The sequence below is a fragment of the Eptatretus burgeri genome, chromosome 6, assembly GCF_056783735.1.
Source record: "Eptatretus burgeri isolate ZD-2024b chromosome 6, Ebu_testis_v1, whole genome shotgun sequence".
In the NCBI taxonomy this organism is placed as follows: domain Eukaryota; kingdom Metazoa; phylum Chordata; class Myxini; order Myxiniformes; family Myxinidae; genus Eptatretus; species Eptatretus burgeri.
Window position 1 is genome coordinate 49,571,442 of NC_140966.1, and position 25,167 is coordinate 49,596,608.

The window sequence follows — 25,167 nt, forward strand, 5'->3', positions numbered from 1 at the left end:
TGGCCTGACAAAGACAAGTTGTGATATATTGTGAGGCCTTGAAATTCCTGGGACAGCATGCCTTCCAAGGGTTGAACAAAGAAGTAAACTTGGAGAGGAAGAGGAAAAGGGAAGGGCCATGGTCAGAGCATGTTTATGAAGGAAGCAAGTGATGTATTGTGCAATGCATTCACGTGAAGGTCACTCCTCTCCTTTTGCAGAAAGTGATGCTGAAATGGCATTAGGCTTTAATATTGGGTCACTGAAATAGGTAACCCTTATTGTCAGTAATTCTGCACCGGGCGTAGTGGCGTGCGCCTGTAATCCGGCTACTCGGAGGCTTGGGTTGGAGGATCGCTTGAGGACGGGAGCTCTGCACTTGGCCGCGCTATGAGAGGGTGTAGGGCAGCCCGGAATCACGGCGAAACCCAATCCTTATCCCTGTGTCATAAGAGGCGACCAGGGTTGCGTCAGGAAGGGCATCCGGCATAAAACCTATGCCAAATCAGTATGCGGATCATAACGGATGATCCGCTGTGGTGACCCCGAACGGGAGCAGCCGAAAGACGAACAACATTGTCAGTAATTCTGTCTGTTTGTTCGTTTGTCATCAGCATAATTGGTAGTAAAAGTGGGCCGATTTTGACCAAACTCGGGTGGTCGGTACATCTTATGATCTCGTGCTTTGGAAATTGTGATTGTTGCTTGGGACGCTTTGGTTCCCGAGCAACAACCGAAAAACCTTCAAAATCGGTACCGTTCACGCAAAATCAATTCCGAAGGCCATTATCCTACGTAGGCTTATGAAATTTGGCATGCATCATCTACAGGTGATGCTCTACCAAATATATTCCGGTTTTTGTGATTTATGGAATAGTTTACCTGCAGCGCCCCCTACAAATGGGGTATGCCTGAAAATTGGCGAAAATTGAAGGCCCCCTAGCGACCAGGTGAATGCATCGATCAAAATGAAACTTTGCAGGTTCATAGCACGCAATGAGTACTACAACTTTGCCTCAGGACATATTGACCAATATTGCTTAGGTCAGGGGTCAAAGGGCAAAAATCGATAATATGCGAGAGCTGGAGTTGCCTTCGCGCCAAATGCTACTCCTCCTAGGGTTATGGTCAGATGGTCATGAAAAATCACACTAATCATCTGGAATGCATTGTGCACAAACAATCGAGCCGGATTTTCGATTTATATCTTTGTTCACCCACAGCACCCGCTCGAACTTTGGGGATTTCTGATATCACACCGCATTTTCAGTACTTTTCATTCAAATTGATACCGAGTAGTTCTCAGTGGATGGAACTCGATGATATTTGGTATGCATAATCTTAAGGTGATTCCCTATCCGCTATATGACATCCATTTTTTTCTATATCTTATAGTTTCCAAATGGTAACCCTCTCAACTTGGGTGTCCGAGGGCCATTGAGCATTCCCGCTGAAAATTCAAAGTCCACTTACTCCAAGATGGTTGAACCGAATCAAATGAATCTTTACATGCTTATAGACCATAATGAGTACTACAACTTTGCTCATTTGCATAATGACCTATCTCGGCAAGGTCAGGGGTCAAAGGTCAAGAGTGCATTTTTTGGCCAAATGACCATTCAAATCCCCCTTGCTCCAACACGGGTTAACCGATATGAATGAAAGTTCATAGGTACAGAGTACGCAATGGGTACTACAACTTTGCTTCAGGACATATTGACCTATCTCGGCTAAGTCAGGGGTCAAAGGTCAATGAGTGCATTGTTCGGGCAAAATGACCATTCAAAGCCCCCTTGCTCATACACGGGTTAACCGATTCGATTGCAATTTCGTAAGTACTTAGTACTAGATTAACTCAGATTAGGGGTCAAAGGTCATCGGATGCTCGGCGACCCATGGCCGCCTTCCGGCTTATCTAATGTATGTCTCTGTAGATCTCTAATAAGAACATGTTTATAATCTTTCATACAACTCGATACAAGAGGTTCTCCTCAATTGCTGCAGAATGTGTTGCATGCAGAAAAATGTAAAGAATGTTCTGTAGAACATATTATAACTCGCCCGGGCCTCCCATGGTCGCCACTTGGTCGGTAGAATTTGGGTTGTCAAGGCAATTGAATCGCCAAGAAAGCACAATCACGTCGGAGATATTCCTATCCCCGTGGACCTCCCCAGTGGTTTGGAGACGAAGCAGAATTTGGTTGCTAATTAAAACTGCATTCAATAATTAATTGATAATTGAGCGAGAATTTGGTTCACACACACACACACACACACACACACACACACACACACACACACACACACACACACACACACACACACACACACACACACACACACAGACACACACCCACACACACACACACACACACAGACACACAGACACACACACACACACACACTGTGGTGTGTACTGCAAGTATATATATATATATATATATATATATATATATATATATATATATATATATATATATATATATATATATATATATTTCGTGTGTGGTGGTTTGGTTAAGCCAAAATGCACTCATCGTTTTTGATGAAAATTTGATGTTAGCAATAAAACGTCTCGAGTCGACAAAAATCACATTCTTTTTTTACTTTTTTATTTTAAGTTTAATGAATGGAGAATTGGGGATTGAGGACGACAAAATAAGGGCAGGTGAAACTGAGGCAGCACAAACACCGCTCGGTTATCACTGAAGCATGGAACGGACCGTTTAAGCGGTTCATGTCCTCGGCCGGCCAGCGGCGAGGTACAATCGCCCGGTTAACTACCGGCGCAGGTACTTATGTAGGTTGAGTTTGGCGAACAATCCTATCCTGCATGGGTGGCCGATTGGCACGATTGTGGTGGGGTCGAAAGACCCACCCGTGACTAGCTCCTGGCGATAGTTCCAAGGAGGGTCAAGACTGAATTGTCCGTTCCGGTGGGCGACGCGGTCGCGATTGGAGTTACGCAATCACTCGCATGCCTGGCGGGCCAGAATTTGTAACAATATGTTTGTATGTATGTGTGTTTGTTTGTTTGTCCTTTATAGGCGGCTGAACCATTGGATGGAATGAGATGAAACTTGGCATGAATGATCCTTGGGACATGAGAACAGACATGGCCGGGGGGGGGGGGGGGTCAAGTTCAAGGTCAAAGGACATGGGGTCAAGGTCACCGGGTAACTTCAATTTCTCAATTTCATCCGATCGAGACGGGACCAACGCCATTCAACAGATAATCAAAATTAAATGACATAGTTGATTGACGACATTCACTTCCGACTTCCGTTTTTCGAGTTATGACGTCATAAATTGACTAAAATGTCAATTTTTCATGTTTGTTTGTCCTTTATAGACGGCCAAACCATTGGATAGAATGAGATGAAACTTGGCGTATGTGATCCTTGGGAACGGACATAAGGGGATCAAGGTCAAGGTCAAAGGTCACGGGGTCAAGGTCACCGGATAACGTCAATTTCTCAATTTCATCCGATCGAGACGGGACCAACGCCATTCAACAGATAACTGTACCCGCCCATGGGCGGGTACTTTGCTAGTATATATACTATAGAAACTAAAATTTACATAAATCATCCAAAGAAATCTGTGCTGGTATTTCTGTGGTGCATGACTGTGAAAAGCAAGAGAAAACTAAAGGAAAAGCTGTGTGAAGAGGGAAATGGAAGAAAGATGAAGACTATGCGTGAAGCTCAAAGTGAGAATATGGAGACAGCCTTACTCCTGTGTCTCTCAGAAATGCGCTTCATCACACTACCTCTGAAATATTTTTTAACATTGTTTTTCAGTGAAACATTTCCTTTTGACTTGATTTCATACTTAGAACCACCGAAAGTGTACGTTTAAGAGCCATTTCCATGAATAGCTCCAATGAACCTTACTATGACTGAGGGACGTTGACATGGGGTTTAAAATCCGATTATTTTGAAGAGACAGGGTGATAGCATTTTTTTCACTGAAAGACTTATTTCTGGTCACTGACCAAGGTCTTTTAAAAAACCAAATTGATCTGCAGAGCTAGATGCTGAGCAGTCTGCCCATCAGAAATGTGCGGTATTGTCCTGTACATTGTTGTCAGACACAAAATTGCACAGAGTATGATCCAAGAAAGCGGAGTGATCATTGACAAGATCAAGGATAAGCTCTTTCTTAAAACTCTGCCTTGCAGGACATCAGCCTCAAGAGGGCCATCTTGAGACAATACCATCAAGAGCAATCGGTTGTTTCCCCTTGTGGAGTAAATTGGATAACCCTTTGAGGTATATTTGCATACCTTTTCCAAGCATATTCAGGTTGGAAAGCAACGTCCATTCTAGACAGTATAAAAAGTTCCAAAGATGCACCTGATCTCATGCTTGACGTTGAGTGCATCCATCTGTTGATTGGTGAGAATGACAAAGTTCGTGTCCATGCTGGAATAGTTGTAGAAAAAGCCCGACTGATGATTCGAGATGTGAAGAGGTAAAGCGGGAAGTCCGCAGGAGTGATTAATTGCATTGTTTTGCTAATATAAATGGGAAGAATCAGCACTGCATAATATCACATTCTTGACCAAGGACAGGCACTTCATGGAAGGGCAAAAAATGTGCATCAGCATGCACTTTTTTTTTGTCAAAGTTATAACCTCTGGCTTGGTTTAGAAAGTGATATTGCATTTCCAGATTGACTGACTGTTGGGACAAAACTGAAAGCTACACTGGAGACTTTGCGGACAGTGTATGGAGTGGTTCTTGGCTGAAAGAGTCAAAACCTATAAAGAACTGAGTATCATGGATGACAGACAATCGGTCATTCATTCACACATTTTAGGCCAGAAATTATTTTTTGAGGTTTACTATTAAAACAGATCTAGGTGTCGGGTATTGTACAATTCATGCCATTTTAACTATCTTTTAAATGTTATTTTATTGAATTCGGAATGGCCATTACTGTTTAATATCCTCAGTTGTGATGAACAGCTTTTCAGAAAAATCAAGGAAGTATGTGCATTAAGGATTTCTGTGAAAGTTACAGGAAGTTAGTTTTTTTAATCTTTTTTTCTTTCTTTCTTTCTTTCCAGATTTGGATTGAGCAACCGGTTTGACATGGAATTTCCATCAAGTCTCACGGGGAAGGTAAACGCAACATTTTGAGAATTTGAGGTTGCCACTATCGTGCTATTATGTGTATCTAATTTGTGGGAGAATGAAAATATCTCCCAATTCCTGCCGTCTGTGGAACTTGTCCTTTCTCAGGTTGCTCCAGAAGAGTTCCGTACAAGTGTTAGCCGAGTCAATAGCTGTTTGCGCAAGAGCATGCCGGTGAATCTGCGCTGGCTTCTCTGTGGCTGCCTCTGCTGCTGTTGCACCCTGGGTTGCAGTCTCTGGCCGGTGGTCTGCCTCAGCAAAAGGGTAATTTAGAATGGCGTTTCCTGGGATTAGCCTGGGAAAATGAAGTCACATTTGGTAACCCAGGGCTACATTTTCCAAGTTATCGTCTTGATCTCTTGATTTTGATGTGCTGTCTTGGCCTGCATTTTTTGCAGACAAGGAAGTCTCTTGAAAAGTTGCTGGAATGGGAGAATAATAGACTTTACCATAAGGTAAGTTGGTGATTATTTTATCGCTATATGGGTATAACATTCGAGTGTAATTTTGTCCGATTTTTCATCCTGCCTGTATGGTTGTACTACATGGCTGATGTGCCAAAGCTGGTTTAACACTTACAAAGGTGTTTGTTATGTCGGTATTTGGGCCACACATGGGAAGGACTGTAGTGGTTGGGACGAATTGGAGAGAATTATGGGAATGGTTGAGCCAGACGTGATGCTGTGCATTGCAGGGGACTTGAACGCGCATGTGGGAGTAGCGGAGCCGATGGAAGAGGAATGGTTTGGTAAATATGGTTGGGGAATGAGGAATAGAGGGTCAAGAGCTGGTGGCGAGGAATGGGATGGCCATAGCTGGTTCATTCTTTCAAAAGTGTGAAAGCCACAAGATTACCTCTATGACTGGACATCATAGAACAGAACTGGATTTGGTGGTGGTGAGTGGACATCACAGAACAGAAGTGGCAGTTGTGGAGGGTTAAGTATTGTCAGGCAGTGGTGGGAGAACATGTTACCATCCAGTACAAGCCTGTGGTGTTTGTGGTATGGATGGAGAAAATGAGGGAGGTTAAGAGCAGGGATCTGAAGATTATTTGGTGGGGGAAGTGTAGGGGAAACATCGTCGTTGAGTACAAGGAGAGGTTTGGAGGAGGGTTAGGTATGAGAAACTCAGCGAAAAAGCAGGTTTGGAGGAGGAGTGGAAGAAGTTTGGAAAGGTGTTTATGGGAATTGCTTAAGTTTTGTGTGGAAGGACGTCAGGAAAGTGCATCGTTGGTTAGAAACCAGGTATGGTGGTTGGATGAGGTAGCAAAGGCATTTGGTGAAAAGGAGGAGGTTTGGAAGAGGGTGAAGATCAAGGATAGGGGGAATCAGCCGGATAACAAGTTGGTGGTTGGAAGAAATTTGTGGTAGGAAGATTATATATAAATTGGCTCATGACAGGAATGAGGATGGGAAGGACATGAAGGAGTGTTTGGGGGGGGGGGGAGTTATAAAGGATGGTGGTGGGAGGCTAGTGACATAAGTGGGGGAGGGGTCAGTATTGAAGGTGTGAAAAGGGTATTTCACAGAGCTTTTGAACCGGGAAGGAAGCAACAGTGAGCTGAGCTACCGTGTTATGTAGAGGGGAAAGTGGAGTTGGTTGTGATCACAGGAGGAAGTGGGGATGGCATTGAAGAGGATGAAGAAGGGAAGAGCACCAGGCATTGATGAAGTGTGTACAGAGATGATAATTGCAGCGGAAGAAGTTGGAGTCAGTTGGATGAAGAGGCTGTTGAATGTATGTATGAGAGAGGGTTCAATTCTGGAGGATTGCAGGACAGGATTAATTGTGCTAAGATGGAAGAGGAAGGGCGATGTTCAAATCCAGGGAAATACAGGGACATTATGCTCCTAAGTCATGTAATGAAGGTGCTGGAGAAGATTCTGGATGGGAGGATAAGGAAGAGGGTGGAGCTAGAGATCGGCGAAGAGCAGCAGGGGTTTAGAAAGGGAAGTTTTGAGACGGTAGAAGACAGACAGACCACCGATCTGCCTGTGGTGAGAGAGTGAGAGACCAAAAGACTCAGCCTCATCATGGGAGATACCAATGATCCTAAATTCCTTGGTTTTCACAGTGTGAAGCCGAGAAAGATGAGAGGCGGGAGCACCAGCCCAGAGGGGAGAGCAATACTCCACCAGGCTGTGGATGAAAGCATTGTATGTGGTCAGTAGCTCAGGTGTGCCAAGGAAGGACTTTGCACGACGGAGGATTCCCAATTGGCGACTGGCTTTGGATGCCACCTCGGAGACATATCTCCTGTTTACGTGCGTGAACCGTTTCACTCTTTGGGAAATCCCTGGGGAGATATAAATTGTTTAACAAACTTGTTTTTCGAGACCGGCAGTATACAGATGCCACACGGCAGAAGCTGCATTTCACTCTCAAACATAGTTTCATTTAATGTGTGCGTGCGAGTATGTGAATTAGAGGGGATACATACGAGATAGATGGGTCATTCCATGTCAAATCATCAAAGAATCTGCCATCATCTCTCAGATTTTTGTAAAACGTTGGGAACCAATTGGGACCCATGAAAAACGGCAAGAACTCAAATATTTTTGCTAACAGCCTCTTAATTAGTGAGATACAGACTAACGAACTTTGGACTAATTAGCACGACATCGCAAATTCAAATGGCCATATCTCTAAAAGTATAACACCTAGAGCTGATTTTGGTGTCATTTTAAAAGTATTTTCATGCCCTATGAATTTGTCTGGGCAACATTTTCCTACCTCCAACCACAAAAAAGTTATCACAAAATATAAACTTCAATCGTGAATCCCCAAAAAATGTATCCTTCTAATTTCCTCAAATTCATCCCAGAGGTACCTTATGATGTCAAGAAGCTTCCACATAAGTTTTGTGATGGGCACTCCAATAGTTTCTGAGATATGAGCAATAATGTACATGTACGTATGGCATATAGGTTCGAAAATCAGCATTTGTAATGTATTATACAATCAATAAGTGAGTTCATGTACACAGTGTTCACTAACCTGACTTAGGCTTTCAATTTCGTCTTCAATGCAGCAACAGCAGCACTTGTTTCTTCCCCTCAGGCCCAGTTGAAAATGAAAGTATATGATACTTCAAAGCAATTGATGGTCGCTCCCTGTGTTCCCTGTCATGGCTAGGTTAGAATGATTGTATAATACATTACAAATACTGATTTTCGAACCTATATGCCATACGTACATGTACATTATTGCTCATATCTCAAAAACTATTGGAGTCCTCATCACAAAACTTATGTGGAAGCTTCTTGACATCATAAGGTACCTCTGGGATGAATTTGAGGAAATTTGAAGGATACATTTTTTGGGGATTCATGATTGAAGTTTATATTTTGTGATAACTTTTTTGTGGTTGGAGGTAGGAAAATGTTGCCCAAATTCATAGGGCATGAAAATACCTTTAAAATGACACCAAAACCAGCTCTCTAGGTGTTATACTTTTAGAGATATGGCCATTTGAATTCACAACGTCGTGCTAATTAGTCCAAAGTTCGTTAGTCTGTATCTCACTAATTAAGAGGCTGTTAGCAAAAATTTTTGAGTTCTTGCCATTTTTCATGGGTCCCAATTGGTTCCCAAAGTTTTACAAAAATCTGAGAGATGACGGCAAATTCTTTGATGATTTGACATGGAATGACCCAGATGAAAAGTAGACCGTGTTTGAATAGCTTGGAAGATTCTTCTTTCACAGGGATTTGTTAGAGTGAAGTTGCCTTGTTATTATATTATGTCTGCCGTGAGAGCGTCAGTGTTGATAACATTCGTTAGGAAAGTGTTATTCATTTCCGTTATCTCTAAACCAGGTGAGGGGAGAAGAAAGGGTATATGTTTAAATGTTTTTATCCCTTGTGGGATAGAAACCCATCTCCCTTCCTTCCACGGCCCAAAATGGTTTGGGCTATGCTGGTGATGTCATCACGTTCTCATGACCCCACCTCTGGGGTGATGTCACGACGTGTTCAATCTTAAGCTGTTCCTGGATGGTGAGCAAAACACGAGTGTGCGGCCGTGGGGATGGTGATAAAAGGCACCACACACAGGAGCGGGATCAGTTGGAGTCAGGACCCAGTGAGTTGAGCTTGTTTGTTAGGGAGGACACGGTATCCCGTTCGGGTCGGGGCCGTGAGATGGCACAACACACATGCTTTTCACTTCTTCGGGGTTTTGTTCTTGGGGATTGTCTCCTTGGTTGGGCCTCACAAGCTTCACTTCACCACGTGTGTGGCCCAATAAGCCTGTGCCACTTTGTTTTTCCCATTCACTTCGTCCACGGATGTTTTGCCTGATCGCTGGTCTGTGCTGTGGCTGGAGATCTCGCAGTGGAGCTCCATGACGGTGCACAGTCCGTACCAGTATCCTTTCCTTTTAAAAGGCCTCGCGTGGTTGACCCCATTGTATGTGAATGCATGACTGTGTGCTCGTGGCTATTTCAATTTTATTTCCTTTAGCAAGTGCTTTCGTTTAACTGTGTGCATTTTGTATATTGATTTGTGTCCATGTATCTTTTGTCTCAGGATTCTTTGTTGTCGTGGTCTTGTGCCTTTTCTGTAAATAATCCTGTTATTCCTTTAGAACGTTTCTTGTGGTGATGCATGTTTGTAAACTGCACCAGAGAGTAATCGTTTTATTTTGGCTCAGTTTTGGTGAATCACTGGAGGAGGAGATTTGGATCATACTCTGTGCAGAGCGTTGGTGCTGCCTAAGCAGTCTCCTTGGTTATTGGGCACAATCCTGGACGGGTCGCCACTCCGACACAGTATACCAGCATGCTGGCACTCATTTTGCCGACCTCGGAAGGATGACAGGCCAAGTTAACCCCACGAAACAGCTGAGCGGTATTAATTAAACAGCTGAGCGGGATCCAAAGCCTGCCACCCTCACCATTAAGCCAACACCAGGCATAATCACTGGGGGAGGTTTTAAAACTGGGAACATTCGCCTTTTTAAAAGACTGGAGGAATTAACAATTCCGAATGGGCCGTGCGAGGAATTAATTCCGCCCGGATCCCTTGTGTGATTCGACTGATCCTGTGGGGGAATTGACTGATTAAAAACCCCCGTCGGCGACAGGTTGGCCTTCGAAGATTCATTGACGCGACATGTGTAATAGCAATCCACCGGAAGTTGTTTACATTTTTCATTATTGTTCACGCACAAGTGAGAAGAGGTGTGACACTTACATTGTATTCAAAAGATTTGTTTCATTATTGCAGCTTGGCTTGCATTGGAAACTCAGCAAAAGAAAATGTGATTCAAGCAACATGATGGAATACGTGAGTACAGCAATGTTTTCTCAGAATTCAATAAAAGTAGCATAACAACAACAACAAAAGAAAACGAAGAATGTTATCATCCTCTCTTCAAGCTCCTTTTAATTTGACATCACTGATACGGAATTGGTGGAAGTACAAATAGTATATCAATGTGTCCGATTCCTTTAACTCTGAAAGTGCATCATTCATGTTTTCTTGGGGGGTGGGGGGAACGTCTCAAATTGCATATGTTCATCCTGACCTAACCTGCTGTTAAACTGAATGAATTGTATGAGAACTTTTTTTTTTTCAACTCATAAAGTTGATGGTTACTGGTATTAACAAGTGGAACACAATGAAATGCTGCCTTTCAAAAATTATGAATTAATTTCAGATTATTAACTAGAAAGAGCAATCAGAGCTTGCAGACCCTCACCAGGACTTGTTTTGTGTGATGTATTATGTATTGAAAATTAATGGAAGGAAAGGAAATTTACTACATGAAAGGGATTGCAAATTAAAGGTCTCAATGGTTTCATTGTAAAGGTCAAAGGTTTGAAAGGTCTGAAAGGTCTTAAATGGGTCTAAAGAGTCAAAATGGTTCAAGGGCGTTCTATGGTATTTAAGGCGTCTGAAGGGGTCTTGGGGTTATAAAGAGCCTACATTGGTCTAAATGGGTCAAAAAGGTGTAATAGCTCTAAATGTCTAAAAGGTATGTTCCTTGACCTTCGACCTTTTGACCTTAAAAACAATAGGCTTCCAGCTTGTTACTACCTCCACCATGTAGTGAAGTTTCATGAACATGGGAGTAAACATGTGACCTGTAGACGATACATACCTACATGCATACAGGCAGAATAACAGACCAGACAAACCAATATACTTGCGAATCTTCCTTGCAAGTAACAGATAGAGCCAAATGGATCCAACTGCAGTCGCCTCTCCTCTGGTGAGGGTAAAAAAAAAGATAACCCAGTGCAGCACTATGGAAACTTGCATCTTTACATAAATTGCATCAACTTTGCGTTACCTAAACCTGAACAAAAACCCCATCATCATGGACACGATAAAACCCTGACATCATTAAATTATAGGCATAATAAAACCCTGACATTATTAAATTATAGGCATGATAAAACCCTGACATCATTAAATTATAGGCATGATCAAACCCTGACATTATTAAATTATAGGCATGATAAAACCCTGATATCATTAAATTATAGGCAAAATAAAACCCTGACATTATTAAACTAGAGGGGGAGCACTCGGGAGAGTGCAAAACCTCCGCCGCCAATACTGCTGGGTCACTCAAGTGAACCTTATATCTTATTCATTAAATATGATGTCAACAGTACTGACAGTTATAGTTCTTTTCTCCAACATTTTTTTTTGGGGGGGGGGGGTTGGAAATCACTTAAAACATGTAAAAAAAAAAAAAATCTAAATTTTGTTGAAAAAAAAAGTTGCAAAATTTTTTTTTTTCTCGAACAATTTTTTTGGAGAGGGGGTTGGAAATCACTTAAAGCATGTAGAAATGCAAAAAAAATTTCCCCCTTTTTTTTGGGGGGGGGTAACAATTTTTTGGGGGGGTTGGAAATCACTTGAAACATGTAAAAATGCAAAAAAAAAATTCTCCAACAATTTTTTTTGGGGGGGTAACAATTTTTTTTTTGGGGGGGGGGTTGGAAATCACTTAAAACATGTAGAAATGCAAAAAAAAAAATCTTTTTGGGGGGGGTTGGAAATCACTTAAAACATGTAGAAATGCAAAAAAAAATTCTTTTGGGAGGGGGCGGGGTAAAAACATTTTTGGGGGGGAGTTGGAAATCACTTTAAACATGTAGAAATGCAAAAAAAAAAAAAAACATTTTTCTCTAACAATTTTTTTGGGGGGGGGGCAAGTCCAAAATTTAATGACATGATCCTTGGAACATACCTAACCCTCCCCCCACCAGGTTTCGTCGAAATCCGTCAAGGAGTTTTTCCGTAATACTGTTCACAAACAAACAAACAGAAAGGGGTGAAAACAGTAACCTCCATCCATCTTCGAAGATGGCGGAGGTTAATTATAGGTATAATAAAACCCTGACATCATTAAATTATAGGCATAATAAAACCCTGACATCATAAATTTATAGGCATGATAAAACTCTGACATTATTAAATTATAGACATGGTAAAACCCTGACATTAAATTATAGACATGATAAAACTCTGACATTATTAAATTATAGGCATGATAAAACCCTGACATTATTAAATTATAGGCATGATAAAACCCTGACATCATTAAATTATAGGTATAATAAAACCCTGACATCATTAAATTATAGGCATGATAAAACCCTGACATCATAAATTTATAGGCATGATAAAACTCTGACATTATTAAATTATAGACATGGTAAAACCCTGACATTAAATTATAGACATGGTAAAACCCTGACATTAAATTATAGACATGATAAAACTCTGACATTATTAAATTATAGGCATGATAAAACTCTGACATTATTAAATTATAGACATGATAAAACCCTGACATTAAATTATAGACATGATAAAACTCTGACATTATTAAATTATAGGCATGATAAAACCCTGACATTAAATTATAGACATGATAAAACTCTGACATTATTAAATTATAGACATGATAAAACCCTGACATTAAATTATAGACATGATAAAACTCAGACATTATTAAATTATAGGCATGATAAAACCCTGACATCTTTGCATCTCTGCTCTGACGGAACGGTCGACACCTGAAATGTCCATGCGTTCATGGCCTATTTTTTTTTCTTCTTCTTCTCCTCCTTCTCCTCCTTCTCCTCCTTCTCCTCCTTCTCCTCCTTCTCCTCCTTCTCCTCCTTCTCCTCCTTCTCCTCCTTCTCCTCCTTCTCCTCCTCCTGGTAAAGTTACTCTTTTTCAACTACCGTATTCATCAAGAAACATCGAATGTTTGGTTGAATTAAATTAAAAATCGCTGAAAGGTTCATGAATACAAAGTAATTTTGCATTTTTTCATTCAGAACATTAAACTGGCTCTCACATTTACTAAGTTGTAGGTAAATAGGAATTGTTAATTGATGAGATATTATGTAGGTGTGATAGACCAAATATTCTTTGTTAAATAAGCCAACACACAATTAAGTGGCATATGATAGTATAATACAAAGGGTGAGCAATGGATTGAATCAAGGTTAGTGGACATCGTTGTGTTCAGACGAAACCTTAACACCTCAAATGTCAGCTTCCCCTTCCTTCCCATTATGGTTAGCATTCCTAGAGAAACATTCTTTTGATTCCATCCATTGTTCTACCTGTCCGTCGATGCAGATCAACACCAGCATTCAGAACTTTAATGTTTTCAGAACTTACAGGATTGATAAAAAAAAAAAAATGCCAGAATACATCACTAAAGTACCAAATCTGGAGATTGCAAAATCGCCGAAAAAACTACAAAACTTTGAGTTGCACACAGAAATGTACTGAACTGTAGATTGGCTCAGAGGCATTGTAAAAGTGTTACCTGAGAAGAGCGTTTCGATATTATTCATCAAATGGATATTGGTGAATGTGAACTTGTTGTCGTCATTGCCAGGTTATTAAGTTTACCTCTGAGTATGATGTGTACCATCTATAAAAATGCCGACGTTCATTTGAGGAGGAAGAACAAGAGGTACCGCCAACTACGACTGTCTCCGGAAGAGCTTCATTTGTATATAAATGTCTGGGAATTGTTTGTTGTTTAAAAAAAAAAAAATTATGGATGTGTGGTGGAATTACTCAAACCTCGAGTGGAATCGTACATCATTCCAGTTCCAGTGAGAGTTAAATCATTTATTTGTGTACATGGGAGGAAACAAATGCACAGAGAAACACCAAAATGAGTCCCTGTGTACCTCCTCCTCCTCCTCCTATGGGTCTTACCTTACAAGCTTGGCTGTGTTATTTTACAGCAAAATTATTTGCAGAGAAAGGGGGAAAGAGTCGAGCAAATGGGTTGGATAAAGAACGCTATGCAGGCAAAAATAGTATTCTTTCCTATAGTAATTCTCGACAGACAACTGCAGTAGAACCTGTTACCAACTATAGTATATGAGAGTACTACTCTCATATGCTGTAGTTCTAACTGAAGCATTTTTGCCTGGGTACTTGTTATTTAAGCTGACTGACATCTTAATGGTCTGAAAAAATTCCAGCATCAAGGTAAAAGCTGGGGTGTTCTTGTACACACCTGTGCGCAGTATTTCATGATCGAACACAGTATATGATAAGGAATGGGGAGGGGTAACTGACAAAGGAACATTGTGAGATGGTACTCATGGAACAATGGTTGATAGGATAGAGCTATATATTGGTACATAACCCTAACTCATGAGCTTTGCAGCTGTGAGTTTAGCAGCCAAACATTCCAACTTGCTTAAGCTACTGGGAGAGTGGGTTTATAACACCTTTTATTCATCTAAACCCCACTTTCACCCTACATAAGTATTTTTGTTAGCTATTAGTTTAAGTAGCAGTAAAAATACAGAGCTGAATCAATTATATCCCCCACATACCTTATATGCATGTCCTTGGGGCTCATATTTGTAATCACACAAGCTTCAATCAAATTTATTAATACTCTTATAGACCAAGAGCCTGGGGGTACTTGGTTAGCTGGAAAGGTAACCAATTTTATTGCCTACCACAGGGTCCCATGTCCATCCCTGGGTACAGAACTGAACAACTGGCATGCCCCCAGTGGTGGGTGTGACCAGGGGGGCATTACTATCTTACCCCAAAGTTGATCTGGATCAGCTTTGTATGGTAACCCACAAAATATCACTTATATCGCCCAAATGTCATCCCTAGTCCAAAACTTGGCTGATGCCAGTCATTTTCTATGGTGGGGTACCCCCTCCAATCATCAATATATGACACTTCAAAGTTGATCGAGATCAGCTCATGAGGTAACCTCTTGGAATCTATTAGAAAATGTTCAGTAGGATCGCATGTGTTATGAATGCCCATTGGTAGGTTACCCCTGCCAGTTGCCCTGAAAGTTGCCCCTCCCTGGATTGACCGAGATCAGCTCATGAGGTAACCTCTTGGAATCTATTAGAAAATGTTCAGTGGGACCCCATGTATTATGAATGTTCATTACCAGTGGTTTCCATTGGTGGGTTACCCCTGCCAGTTGCCCCTCCCTGGATTGACCTAGATCAGCTCATGAGGTAACCTCTTGGAATCTATTACAAAATGTTCAGTAGGACCCCATGTATCATGAATGCTCATTGCCAGTGGTTTCCTAAGTTGACTCTTCCCTGGATTGACGTAGATCAGCTCAATGAAATAATCTCTTGGAATATAACAAAATTTGGCGACCTGATTTACCAGACACTAGGTATCAAAAGGCAGGAGAATATATTTTCTTTGGGGTCTTTCTGGACCATGGACTTCAGACCCATCTGCCAGTGGACACCCTATTAAAAAAGAGGTGAAAGTAAGCATTTTTTCATTACGAGATAAATTTATGGGTTATATTTCCACAAGCAAACTTCAAACATCAAACAATTTGAAGTCTTAAACAACCGTAAATACAAAAATGTAGGATAAGAAAATAATCTAATAATGAGTAAGTTCAGAGTACTGGTACAAATATGTAGCTTAAAATTATAGTTTCTGCATTATCATAGTGATTACCCAATGCTATCAGATTTCAGAGCTTTCTGCAGTCGGTGTCCGTTCTGGCAATTTGGTCACATTGGCAACACCCAGAATTCCATGTGACACTGATTCCAGATGTTAATTGTTCATTACTGGAATTATTTTTATACTGGGGTTGATCCCTTTAAAACCAAGATAAGTAATTTTGAATATGCTTTTCAGTCCTGAACACTTGTTAACCGTCTGAATTCGGAGCCACGGACGACATAATATTTACATTGATTTGTTCTACCCAGTACTGTATTACGTAAATTAAAAATTCAAGCCAAGATGATCCTCTTAAACTGGGTCGATCTTGCATGCCAATGTGCTCCATGGCAACATACAAAAACCATTTTTAGAGTTATTAGTAGTAATCATATGAAATATCAAGATTTCATCTTGGAAGGAAAGCGTCCACTTTTCGATATTAAGAGCGAAGGTGAAGGGCAAAATCACCCGCACATGTCAATTTCTTCACTGTCAGAATCAGTCTCCACTCCATGCATCGACTTCACTATCGCTATCACTTTGTTCTTCATCACAGTCCTGTTGATCTATTCCATCGCCAGCTGATGTCACGTTATCCCCTTCCACTGAATCTGTGAATAAACAGTCTGGAAGTTCTGACCCTTCAAACCAGATTGGCTGCAATATACCCTCGTTGTCTTTTGACCAACCATAATTACATGGTGTCAATCCAGTCATCGGCACAGCTGTTGTAGCGTTCGTCCACAGCATAGAGATGTATTGGGATCTACGGATTTTCATCTCCAGAGTCCTTCGACAAGGTGGCAGCAATGCACAGTCCAGCTTCTTCACATTGGCCAGGGGTTTTTCCTGAAAATTGAATGAAACATTCGTTATGACATGATTGACTCGGTGACCTGAAACCTACATAACTAAAAATATTTCAAATACATGTGCTTCATAAGTTTTATTTTACCTTATCAACTTTTCCAGTCATTTCAATAGTTTCTTGTGTCTTGCCTCATCCACGTCTCGACTCTTGGTTTGGGCATACATACGGCAGACAAACTCTGAAGCCACGTCAACATCAACATCATCGAATTGTTCCCCCATACTGGTGAATAGATTGATGAACTGCAACGATTCATCTTTCTCAAGGATTTGGAGTGGCTTGACTTTTCCTTTCCTGAAAGATACCGAAACCTCAGAATCAAGTAAACCCAAGTTAGATTAATGGTAATTTCTTCATAATTTGGACCATTTTATGGCATTACATTTAGGGATGTGTCTTTTACAACCAAAAATTTAATGGATTGCTGTACGTATTTCAATGCTATTTCATCACCGACCGTTTCATAGAACATTGGAATTGAAATGGCGCATGGCGTCCCTACCTACCTGTAAAAGGCTGATGTGAAGTCATCCTGTCAACGCATAGTATCCTGGAAGAGCTCGGGGCAGTCCAGGTCTGGTTTCTTCCAATACAGCAGCAATGTTGGAGACGTTTATGTATCTGCGACTATTTCCCATGCCACAGTCCATGATAATGTTCATCCTCGCCCGGATCTCCGGACGTTGCCTTCCAAGCAAACCGATGAGGATGATCAACACATCTGTATCTGTTGCCCTTATGATGACGTTCCTTTCTGTGATATTGGCTACATGGAAAGCTATCAACGTGTCTGCTTCTTCATGGTCACCTTGATATTCTGTTGGCTTAGGGACAGTGATGTGGTTGCTTTCATCTGGCATGTAGCGTTGACATTGTCCGCCGAAGGAGACCACTAACGTTTTGCCACAAAGTATGTACCCATATGTACCAACCTTGATTTTATAGGGCCGATAATGCCATTGGCGCTGATCCTTCTGTAATCCTGATGTAAGACCTTGTTGTCAATTCAATAAAGACCCACTTAAACTAAAAAATAAACCTTGATTTTAAATTTTGAGGAAGTAAGACTTTCATTGGAATGTGCATCTGGAAAGTTCTATTAATCCAGCGACGGGCAACATTCCGGGCAACTGGCAGGGGTAACCCACTGCTGGAAACCATTGGTAATGGGCATTCATAATACATTGAGTCCGACTGAACATTTTGTAATATATTCCAAGAGGTTAGCTCATGAGCTGATCTCGGTCAATCCAGGGAGGGGCAACTTTCAGGGCAATTGGCAGGGGTAACCCACCGCTGGAAACCACTGGTAATGGGCATTCATAATACATGGGGTCCTACTGAACATTTTCCAATAGATTCCAAGAGGTTACCTCATGAGCTGATCTCGATCAACTTTGAAGTGTCATATATTGATGACTGGAGGGGGTACCCCACCATATAAAATGACTGGCATTAGCCAAGTTATGTACTAAGGATGATATTTGGGCGATATGTGATATTTTATGGGTTACCATACAAAGCTGATCCAGATCAACTTTGGGGTAAGTTAGTCATGCCCCACTGGCCACACCCACCACTGGGGGCATGCCAGTTGTTCAGTTCTGTACCCAGGGATGGACATGGGTCACTGTGGTAGGCAATAAAATTGGTTACCTTTCCAGCTAACCAAGTACACCCCCGGGCTCTTGCTCTCATACATGGGTATAATCAATACCGAACACAGATACATGCTCATAAAATTAATGTAATAATCGTGTTTCTAATGAGCTTTTAAATCAATCATGGTCTATCATCTATGATTTAACTAATGTATTTGTTATATGGGCTAAAAGCCTTTATTTGCAAAGTTAAAGCAATCATGAGGCTTAATTGGGCCACAGCCAAACAACCCCCACCCCCCCCAAAAAGCTAATATTTTGAAATAAATTTTCCACCACAGATGTTTACTTGAATATAACTGTCAATCAAAAAAGGGTAATATAATAGGTAAAAAGCAAAATATAACAGGTGAAAAGCAAAAAATAATTAGTGTGCTTTGGGAGGAGAGGAAGAGAAGAGGAGAAGCGTGTCTCAGGTCGAACTTGGCAGTATCCCTTGTTGGAGGATCGAAGAGAAAGGTATCGCCATTGTTGAGCGGGCCTGGTGCTGAGAGAGGAGCGGTATCGTCAATTTTGATCGTGAGAAGGAGCTTCGACGACGGATGGTGGGCTGTTGACATTGGGGATCGCCCGCGTGAATTTTCTCCTGTACATGGCCATGGAGAGCTTTCTCGGGCCATCTGGTGCGTTTCCCGTGCGGAGAGCGACTCTGTGCCGTTTCTGTGCGTTTCCCGCACAGTGGCTTCGAGGCTCGACGACTGTGAGGCTCCTAAAAGGTCATCTCTGGACACAAGGCTGAGTGCCGGCATAAAGGGAGGAATTTATTTTATTTTTATCTTTCCCCTTGTCTGTTTTTGTGACTTAGTGGAGACGTCTCAAATTAGGATTTAGTTTTACCTCATGTTTCATTTTCACCCTCAAGTTATATTCATTATAAATCTTTGATTTATGTTCATTAAACCATTATCTTCTTACTATAATTCACCAGCTGTCCGTCTGTGTGTTCCCAGGTACCACAAAAACAGCTGAACCGATCGCAACCATTTTTTGGGTGTGTAATCCTGGGACCCCTTTGAGTAAAATAGGCATAAATATAATAACATGACCCCCTTGACGGCTCCCATAGGGAGCGGGTGCTTCTAGTTTGTTCAATTTACTTGTGTTTGTCGATTCGTTGTGGGTTTGACAATAAACCCGTGTGTTTCCATTCTGGTGGGCGCTGTTTCCCATCCTGCGCGCGCCATAATCTCCAAGGATTTTGGCCGTTCCCCTCCGAGTGAAAACCGTTCGGCTATCTATCCGTCCAAGCTGGTGTTAACCGCCGGGGACACAGTATAAATTTTAAAGCAAACTTTAAAAAAAGAAAAATAAATGTAAGATCAGTCTATCTTTTTTCACATCACATGCACTGAACAGAATTGGTGATCACATGGTATTGAAAAATTATTCGGGACTTCTGTGCACAGTAATCACTGAAGTGTTAATACTTTTGCACTTTCTTTTTGGATCAGAATTGCTTTGCTGAATCTCTGATTTGTTTGATCATTGTGATTCAGTTCAGTGTTGCATACCATATTTCATGCACAAAGATGTTAGAACAGGCTGACCAGACCAGAATTGTCTTGATAAGGGAAATGATCGGAGCAGACCTCGAAGATATAGAAACTATTTAATGAACGTTTTTAGCTCGCCTGTTTGAAGAACAAAGAGCTATCGCGATACCCCCGGCATGAGCGTGAGCGGGAAAATGTTAAAATTTTTGGTGCAAGTTATTTTTTCCTTTCTAAAGTTTTTATCTGCCACACTTTTTTATACACCCGATATATATATATATATATATATATATATATATATATATATATATATATATATATATATATATATATATATATATATATATATCGGGGCGTATTATGTGTCGTCCGTCCGTCTGTCCGTTCCTGTCCGCACTCTAACTCCCAAAGTTTTAAACTTTCACGTTTCATATTTGGTACATAGGTACAGACTGTGGAGACGGTGTGTCGCGACATACATTCGTCATCTAAAGTGGTTGCCATGGCAACCAGGATGCTGTTTTCCACGTAGTAGCACAATTTTGTATATACCTTCTTGTTCGGGCGTATATTGTGCTCATTTGCGCTCTTGTTACTGATTACAATATACAAATACATATATTGCTTTAAAATTATTTGGATCAGACTTCACTGCAATGCTTTATAAAAAAAATATTAATTATTAGACGAGTCTTTTAAAAACGATAAATGTATAAACAGGCGAGCATTGGGTGGCTTTGACACCAACTCTGGTTATTTATCTTTCTGGCCTCATATCTGATAGGATGACACAGAGGTAGCGTACTTGTCTCTGCCGTTTTGTCTGGATTTGATTATCGATCCGGCTATTAAAACTGTCCGTTTTTTTTTATTATTATTATTATTATTTTTTTCAAGTGGGGTGTTGCTGAGTGGAGACAGCAAGCAGATAAATGAGTGACTGGTATGCCAGCATTAGTTGGTGGTCATGAAAAATCCCAGTTGTCTTTTGGTGAGAGCTGGCCAATTATTACCGACACCCTGAATAAATTAAAAATTACATAATTACAAATTATGGAGTTAGAGTTTGAATGCATTGGTGTAATATGGCATCGGCCAAAGAGCCTCCAAAGATACTTTTATTAGAAAAAGAAACTTCACATGTCTGGTTGATCTTTCTACCCCCGTTAATCCACCCGAAACCCACCTCCTTCAAATTCCCTGCTTCCATTCCTGAAAGTCCCTGTATGTCCATCTTGTATACCCAATGTTCCCTGCCCCATCCCTCTCCCTTTCAGAGATCTCCGAATGTCTCTGTTCCACACTGTTTTGTCCTTCCCTCTCCTGCCCCTCTCATCTTATGCCCCCCTTGCTGTGCCTTGCGTATTAGCTCTCATACGAGCCTCGACAATGTTTATATTGTCCATGAAGATTAACAAAGCCTTAAATTGTCCTTTAAAACAAGATGATGATTACATGTATTTAGTAGAATGTCTTGGTAAATGAGAACCTTTCGATATGAGCACATTATGTCCAGGCAGCAAATCTTAGCAAAATTTGTCTTAGCAAATCTTGACCATTTGTATACACCTCAACGCACAGATATTGGGCACAGAATCTCAACTGGCATCGCAATAATTGCACGACCACGCGGGGCCCACTTTGCAATGCAAAGCTCTACATCCAACCTTTTGATCGACATTGTGGTCATGTTTTGTAAAAGTACTTTCTGTTCCTGTACAATGGTACAAGGTATACACAAATGGTGCAGTGCTGTCCTGAGTCAGGAAAGTTGTCTTGCTGATTGGAGGTAGGACGTGCATATAATTGATTTTATTTTGAGCCTGGTGTTGGTGCAGTGGTTAGGGCAGCGGCTTGGGATCCAAGAGGTCCTGAGTTCAAGCCCCGTTGAGCCACTGAATTAATACACCAGGGGGTTGACTCAGCCTGTCATCCTTCCGAGGTCGGCAAAATGAGTACCAGTGCACTGGGCCGGTGTATACCCCGGTTAAAATAGATGTACCATATCCCTGTGTCGTAAGAGGCGACCAGGGTTGCGTCAGGAAGGGCATCCGGCGTAAAAAAACACATGTGCCAAATCACGATGCGGATCATACGGATGATCCGCTGTGGCGACCCCGAACGGGAGCAGCTGAAAGAAGAAGAAGATGATTGATTTTATTTTGTTTATCATTGGGATGCAGCTGCTTTTATCCCCTCTTTCGTCTTCCCACACCCCTCCCAACCATAACTGTCCTCCTTTAGAGTAGACCTAACCCATTTTGGGGAAAAACAATTTGTAAAATTGCAAATACTGTCAGTTCACTTTTCGAGCTTGTGTGAAGAACTCGACATCTCAAGCCAAGTTGTTTTGTATTCACTTTCTCATTCCATATTCCCACAAGTACTAAATTTTTCAACTAAAGTAGGACCTTTAGATTCCATTGTTACTTTAGGAACAGATTTCAGAGAGATTTTTTTTACAAGGGGGACTGGTCCCCTTCCCCCCTCCCCCAAAGGAAACTTTGAACAAATTGGTTCTATTAAAAGATAATTGTGAATCTGAATTTTGAATCGTGGTCATTTCATTACCTCCACCACTAAGGGGGATGGTTATGTTTCACCATTGTCTGTCTTTGTTTGTTTGTGAGCAGGATATCTAAAAAAAAAAAAAAGTTGCGGATGGCTTTGGAGGAAACTTGGTGGACAGGTTGGGTGTGTGACAAGGACGAATTGTTTCAACTTTGGTGAAGATCTGGATTTGGATCCGGATACAAGAATTATTTTAATTGATTCTTCACCATGGAGAGATGGGGCCAAAAATGACACGTTGGGTGTGTGACAAGGAAGAAGTGATTCAATCTTGGTGAAAATCCCAATCCAGATCTGATATTTTTAAAAAAGTGATTCTTCACCATTGAGAGAGAGAGAGTGAAACCGACATATTGCACGATATCTCAAAAAGTTGTGAACGGATTCGGATGAAACTTGGTGGACAGGTTGGGTGTGTGACAAGGACTAATTGATTCACTTTTGGTGAAGATCCAAATCCGGATCTGGATACAAGAAATATTTAATTTTTTAAGTGATTCGTCACCGTTGAGAGAAAGGGCCAAATACGATATTGTACTGTATAGCATGATATTTAAAAAAACGTATTGGGCCCGATATGTTCTCATGGATGAGGCATTACGTGGCAGAGGTATGCGCTCCACCGAGTGCCCTTCTAGTTTTAACATGCAATTGAAAATGCTTACTCAGTCACCACAAATTGGCTTGTTGCAACTGAACACTGAATCGATAAACTGCTTGTACTTCATTGTAAACAAAATGGTTGCTCTTGTTTTTCAGGTGATCCTCATCGAGTTCTTACCAAAAATGTCAATTTTCCGACCAGACTAAGCTGCTGAGAACTCCGTTCCACCATCCTGCTCGCCTCATAGTGCCTTGCACCACGAGCCGATCGTTATGGCACCTCGAGATTGGCATCACCACATTTCTATGCTGCCCCACCCCCTCGCCTCACCTCATTGTTCCAATCGCTGTTGTTCAGCATCCAAACACCATCAACCTTTATATAACACGCACGCACGCACATATACATACACACTTTACTTTTTTCTTTTTTTTTTAAATCATAGGCCATTAAGTTGGTGATAACTTAATTGCAAACAAACCACCATAATAAGGTCAGTTTGTGTGCTGGTTTTTATTTGCACTTTCTGCAAAATGGTTTCTTTGTAACCTTTGCAGATAATATTAGCTTGTGCCATGTCTTGCTGCATAAAGGCACTGGGTTTGAATCTCCAGAGGCGTAAATCACAGGGTCTTGTATAAAAGGCTCTTGCGAGCATCCATTCGCAGCAACAATTGACATCCTTGCATAATTATTATTGCTCTGGTGAAATTTTGCAGAATTTCTTCCTTCTAGCCTTTTCCTAGTTTTAAATTCTTTAAGTTTCTCATGCCGCAGCTGTTATATGCAGTGATTTTTTTTCCAGTATGATCCTGTTTTGTAACACTGCATTGCAGCAGGTTCTTGATCTGGTACCAATTTTGTTGGCTGATGAACCAGGCCCAGAATTTAGGCAAAAGCTGGATGGTAACCTGGAAACCTCAGGCTTCTTTGGGAATACTGTTGGATGAGCTAATTACATTGGGTGTGTTATAGGATTTGGAATGGGGGAAGATCTGCTTGCCACATCAGTGAAAAATCTTCAGTAATCTCTCCCTTGGCATGGTGGGGTCTCTCCCTGTTCTGTGCAAATCGCTGGTTCACTCTTTCCAGCTCTTGATCCTTGTACATCAAAAGCCTTGTATGTATCTATCTTTCCTTCTCTTCTGCACTCTATCTCTGCAAGTGTATTATTGTTCTGAGTTGTAAATAAAGCAATTGTTATATAAATATATATACACAATATCGACAGTGGGGTGCTGGCTTCTTTAATACCTCAGTTCTCTGCGCAAAACACACTATTTGCTGTATTTGATTGTCGACTCATTTTGCAAAGCACAGTAAATATCCTGCCTGATCTTTACATGAACATTGCGTGTTCATTGTATAATTGTTAAATTGTTGCAGAGATCAGAATTGATAAAACTCAGAGAAAAAGGTTAAACAAGTGAAATCCTTCAATACAGCGCGTGTGGTGAACCAAATGAGTACACTAATGTTAAAATATGCAATTTATGCCTTTTCAGTTTAAAAACAATTAAAAAGCGTACTTAATATTTGAAATGTAAAAATCTTGTAATTATTGTGATAAGCACCTTTATATATAACAGAAGGAATGAAATCGTTCGATACAGCGTGGCAGGAGGCCGCAAAAGAATGATTGTCAGTAAATTTCAACTACTAATGCATGACGAAACACTTGTTTATGGCTAATATTAAAGAGAATGATGGCATAAGATGAACTTAGCTTTCTGCGTTCGGCGCGAAATGCCATGGTGGACGGAAATGACATCCTTCATTCGTTTGTTCGTACATGAGGGGAGCCTTTCTTCGTTTTTTTTTCCGTCAAGCAATAAATTAAATGGTTTTCACAGATATAACACATTAGTTTCACAAATTTCCATTGA

At 41.0% G+C, this 25,167-nt stretch overlaps 1 protein-coding gene and 1 pseudogene across 2 annotated transcripts in view; both read left to right on the plus strand.

Annotated features, from left to right (window-relative positions):
- CHIC2 (cysteine rich hydrophobic domain 2) overlaps window positions 1-24,509 on the plus strand; it is a 32,031-nt gene extending 7,522 nt beyond the window's left edge. The window contains exons 2-6 of one of the 2 annotated variants that reach the window (XM_085884955.1): window positions 5,054-5,108; window positions 5,229-5,384; window positions 5,519-5,575; window positions 10,352-10,411; window positions 23,437-24,509. In XM_085884955.1, coding sequence (XP_085741081.1) covers window positions 5,054-5,108; window positions 5,229-5,384; window positions 5,519-5,575; window positions 10,352-10,411; window positions 23,437-23,487 — 379 coding nt within the window. In that variant the 3' untranslated portion in view covers window positions 23,488-24,509. The remainder of the gene's footprint in view (window positions 1-5,053; window positions 5,109-5,228; window positions 5,385-5,518; window positions 5,576-10,351; window positions 10,412-23,436) is intronic. The other variant, XM_085884956.1, reaches the window with a different exon arrangement.
- Window positions 277-417, plus strand: LOC147024739 (signal recognition particle RNA; annotated as a pseudogene).
- Window positions 24,510-25,167: the final 658 nt, after the last annotated feature.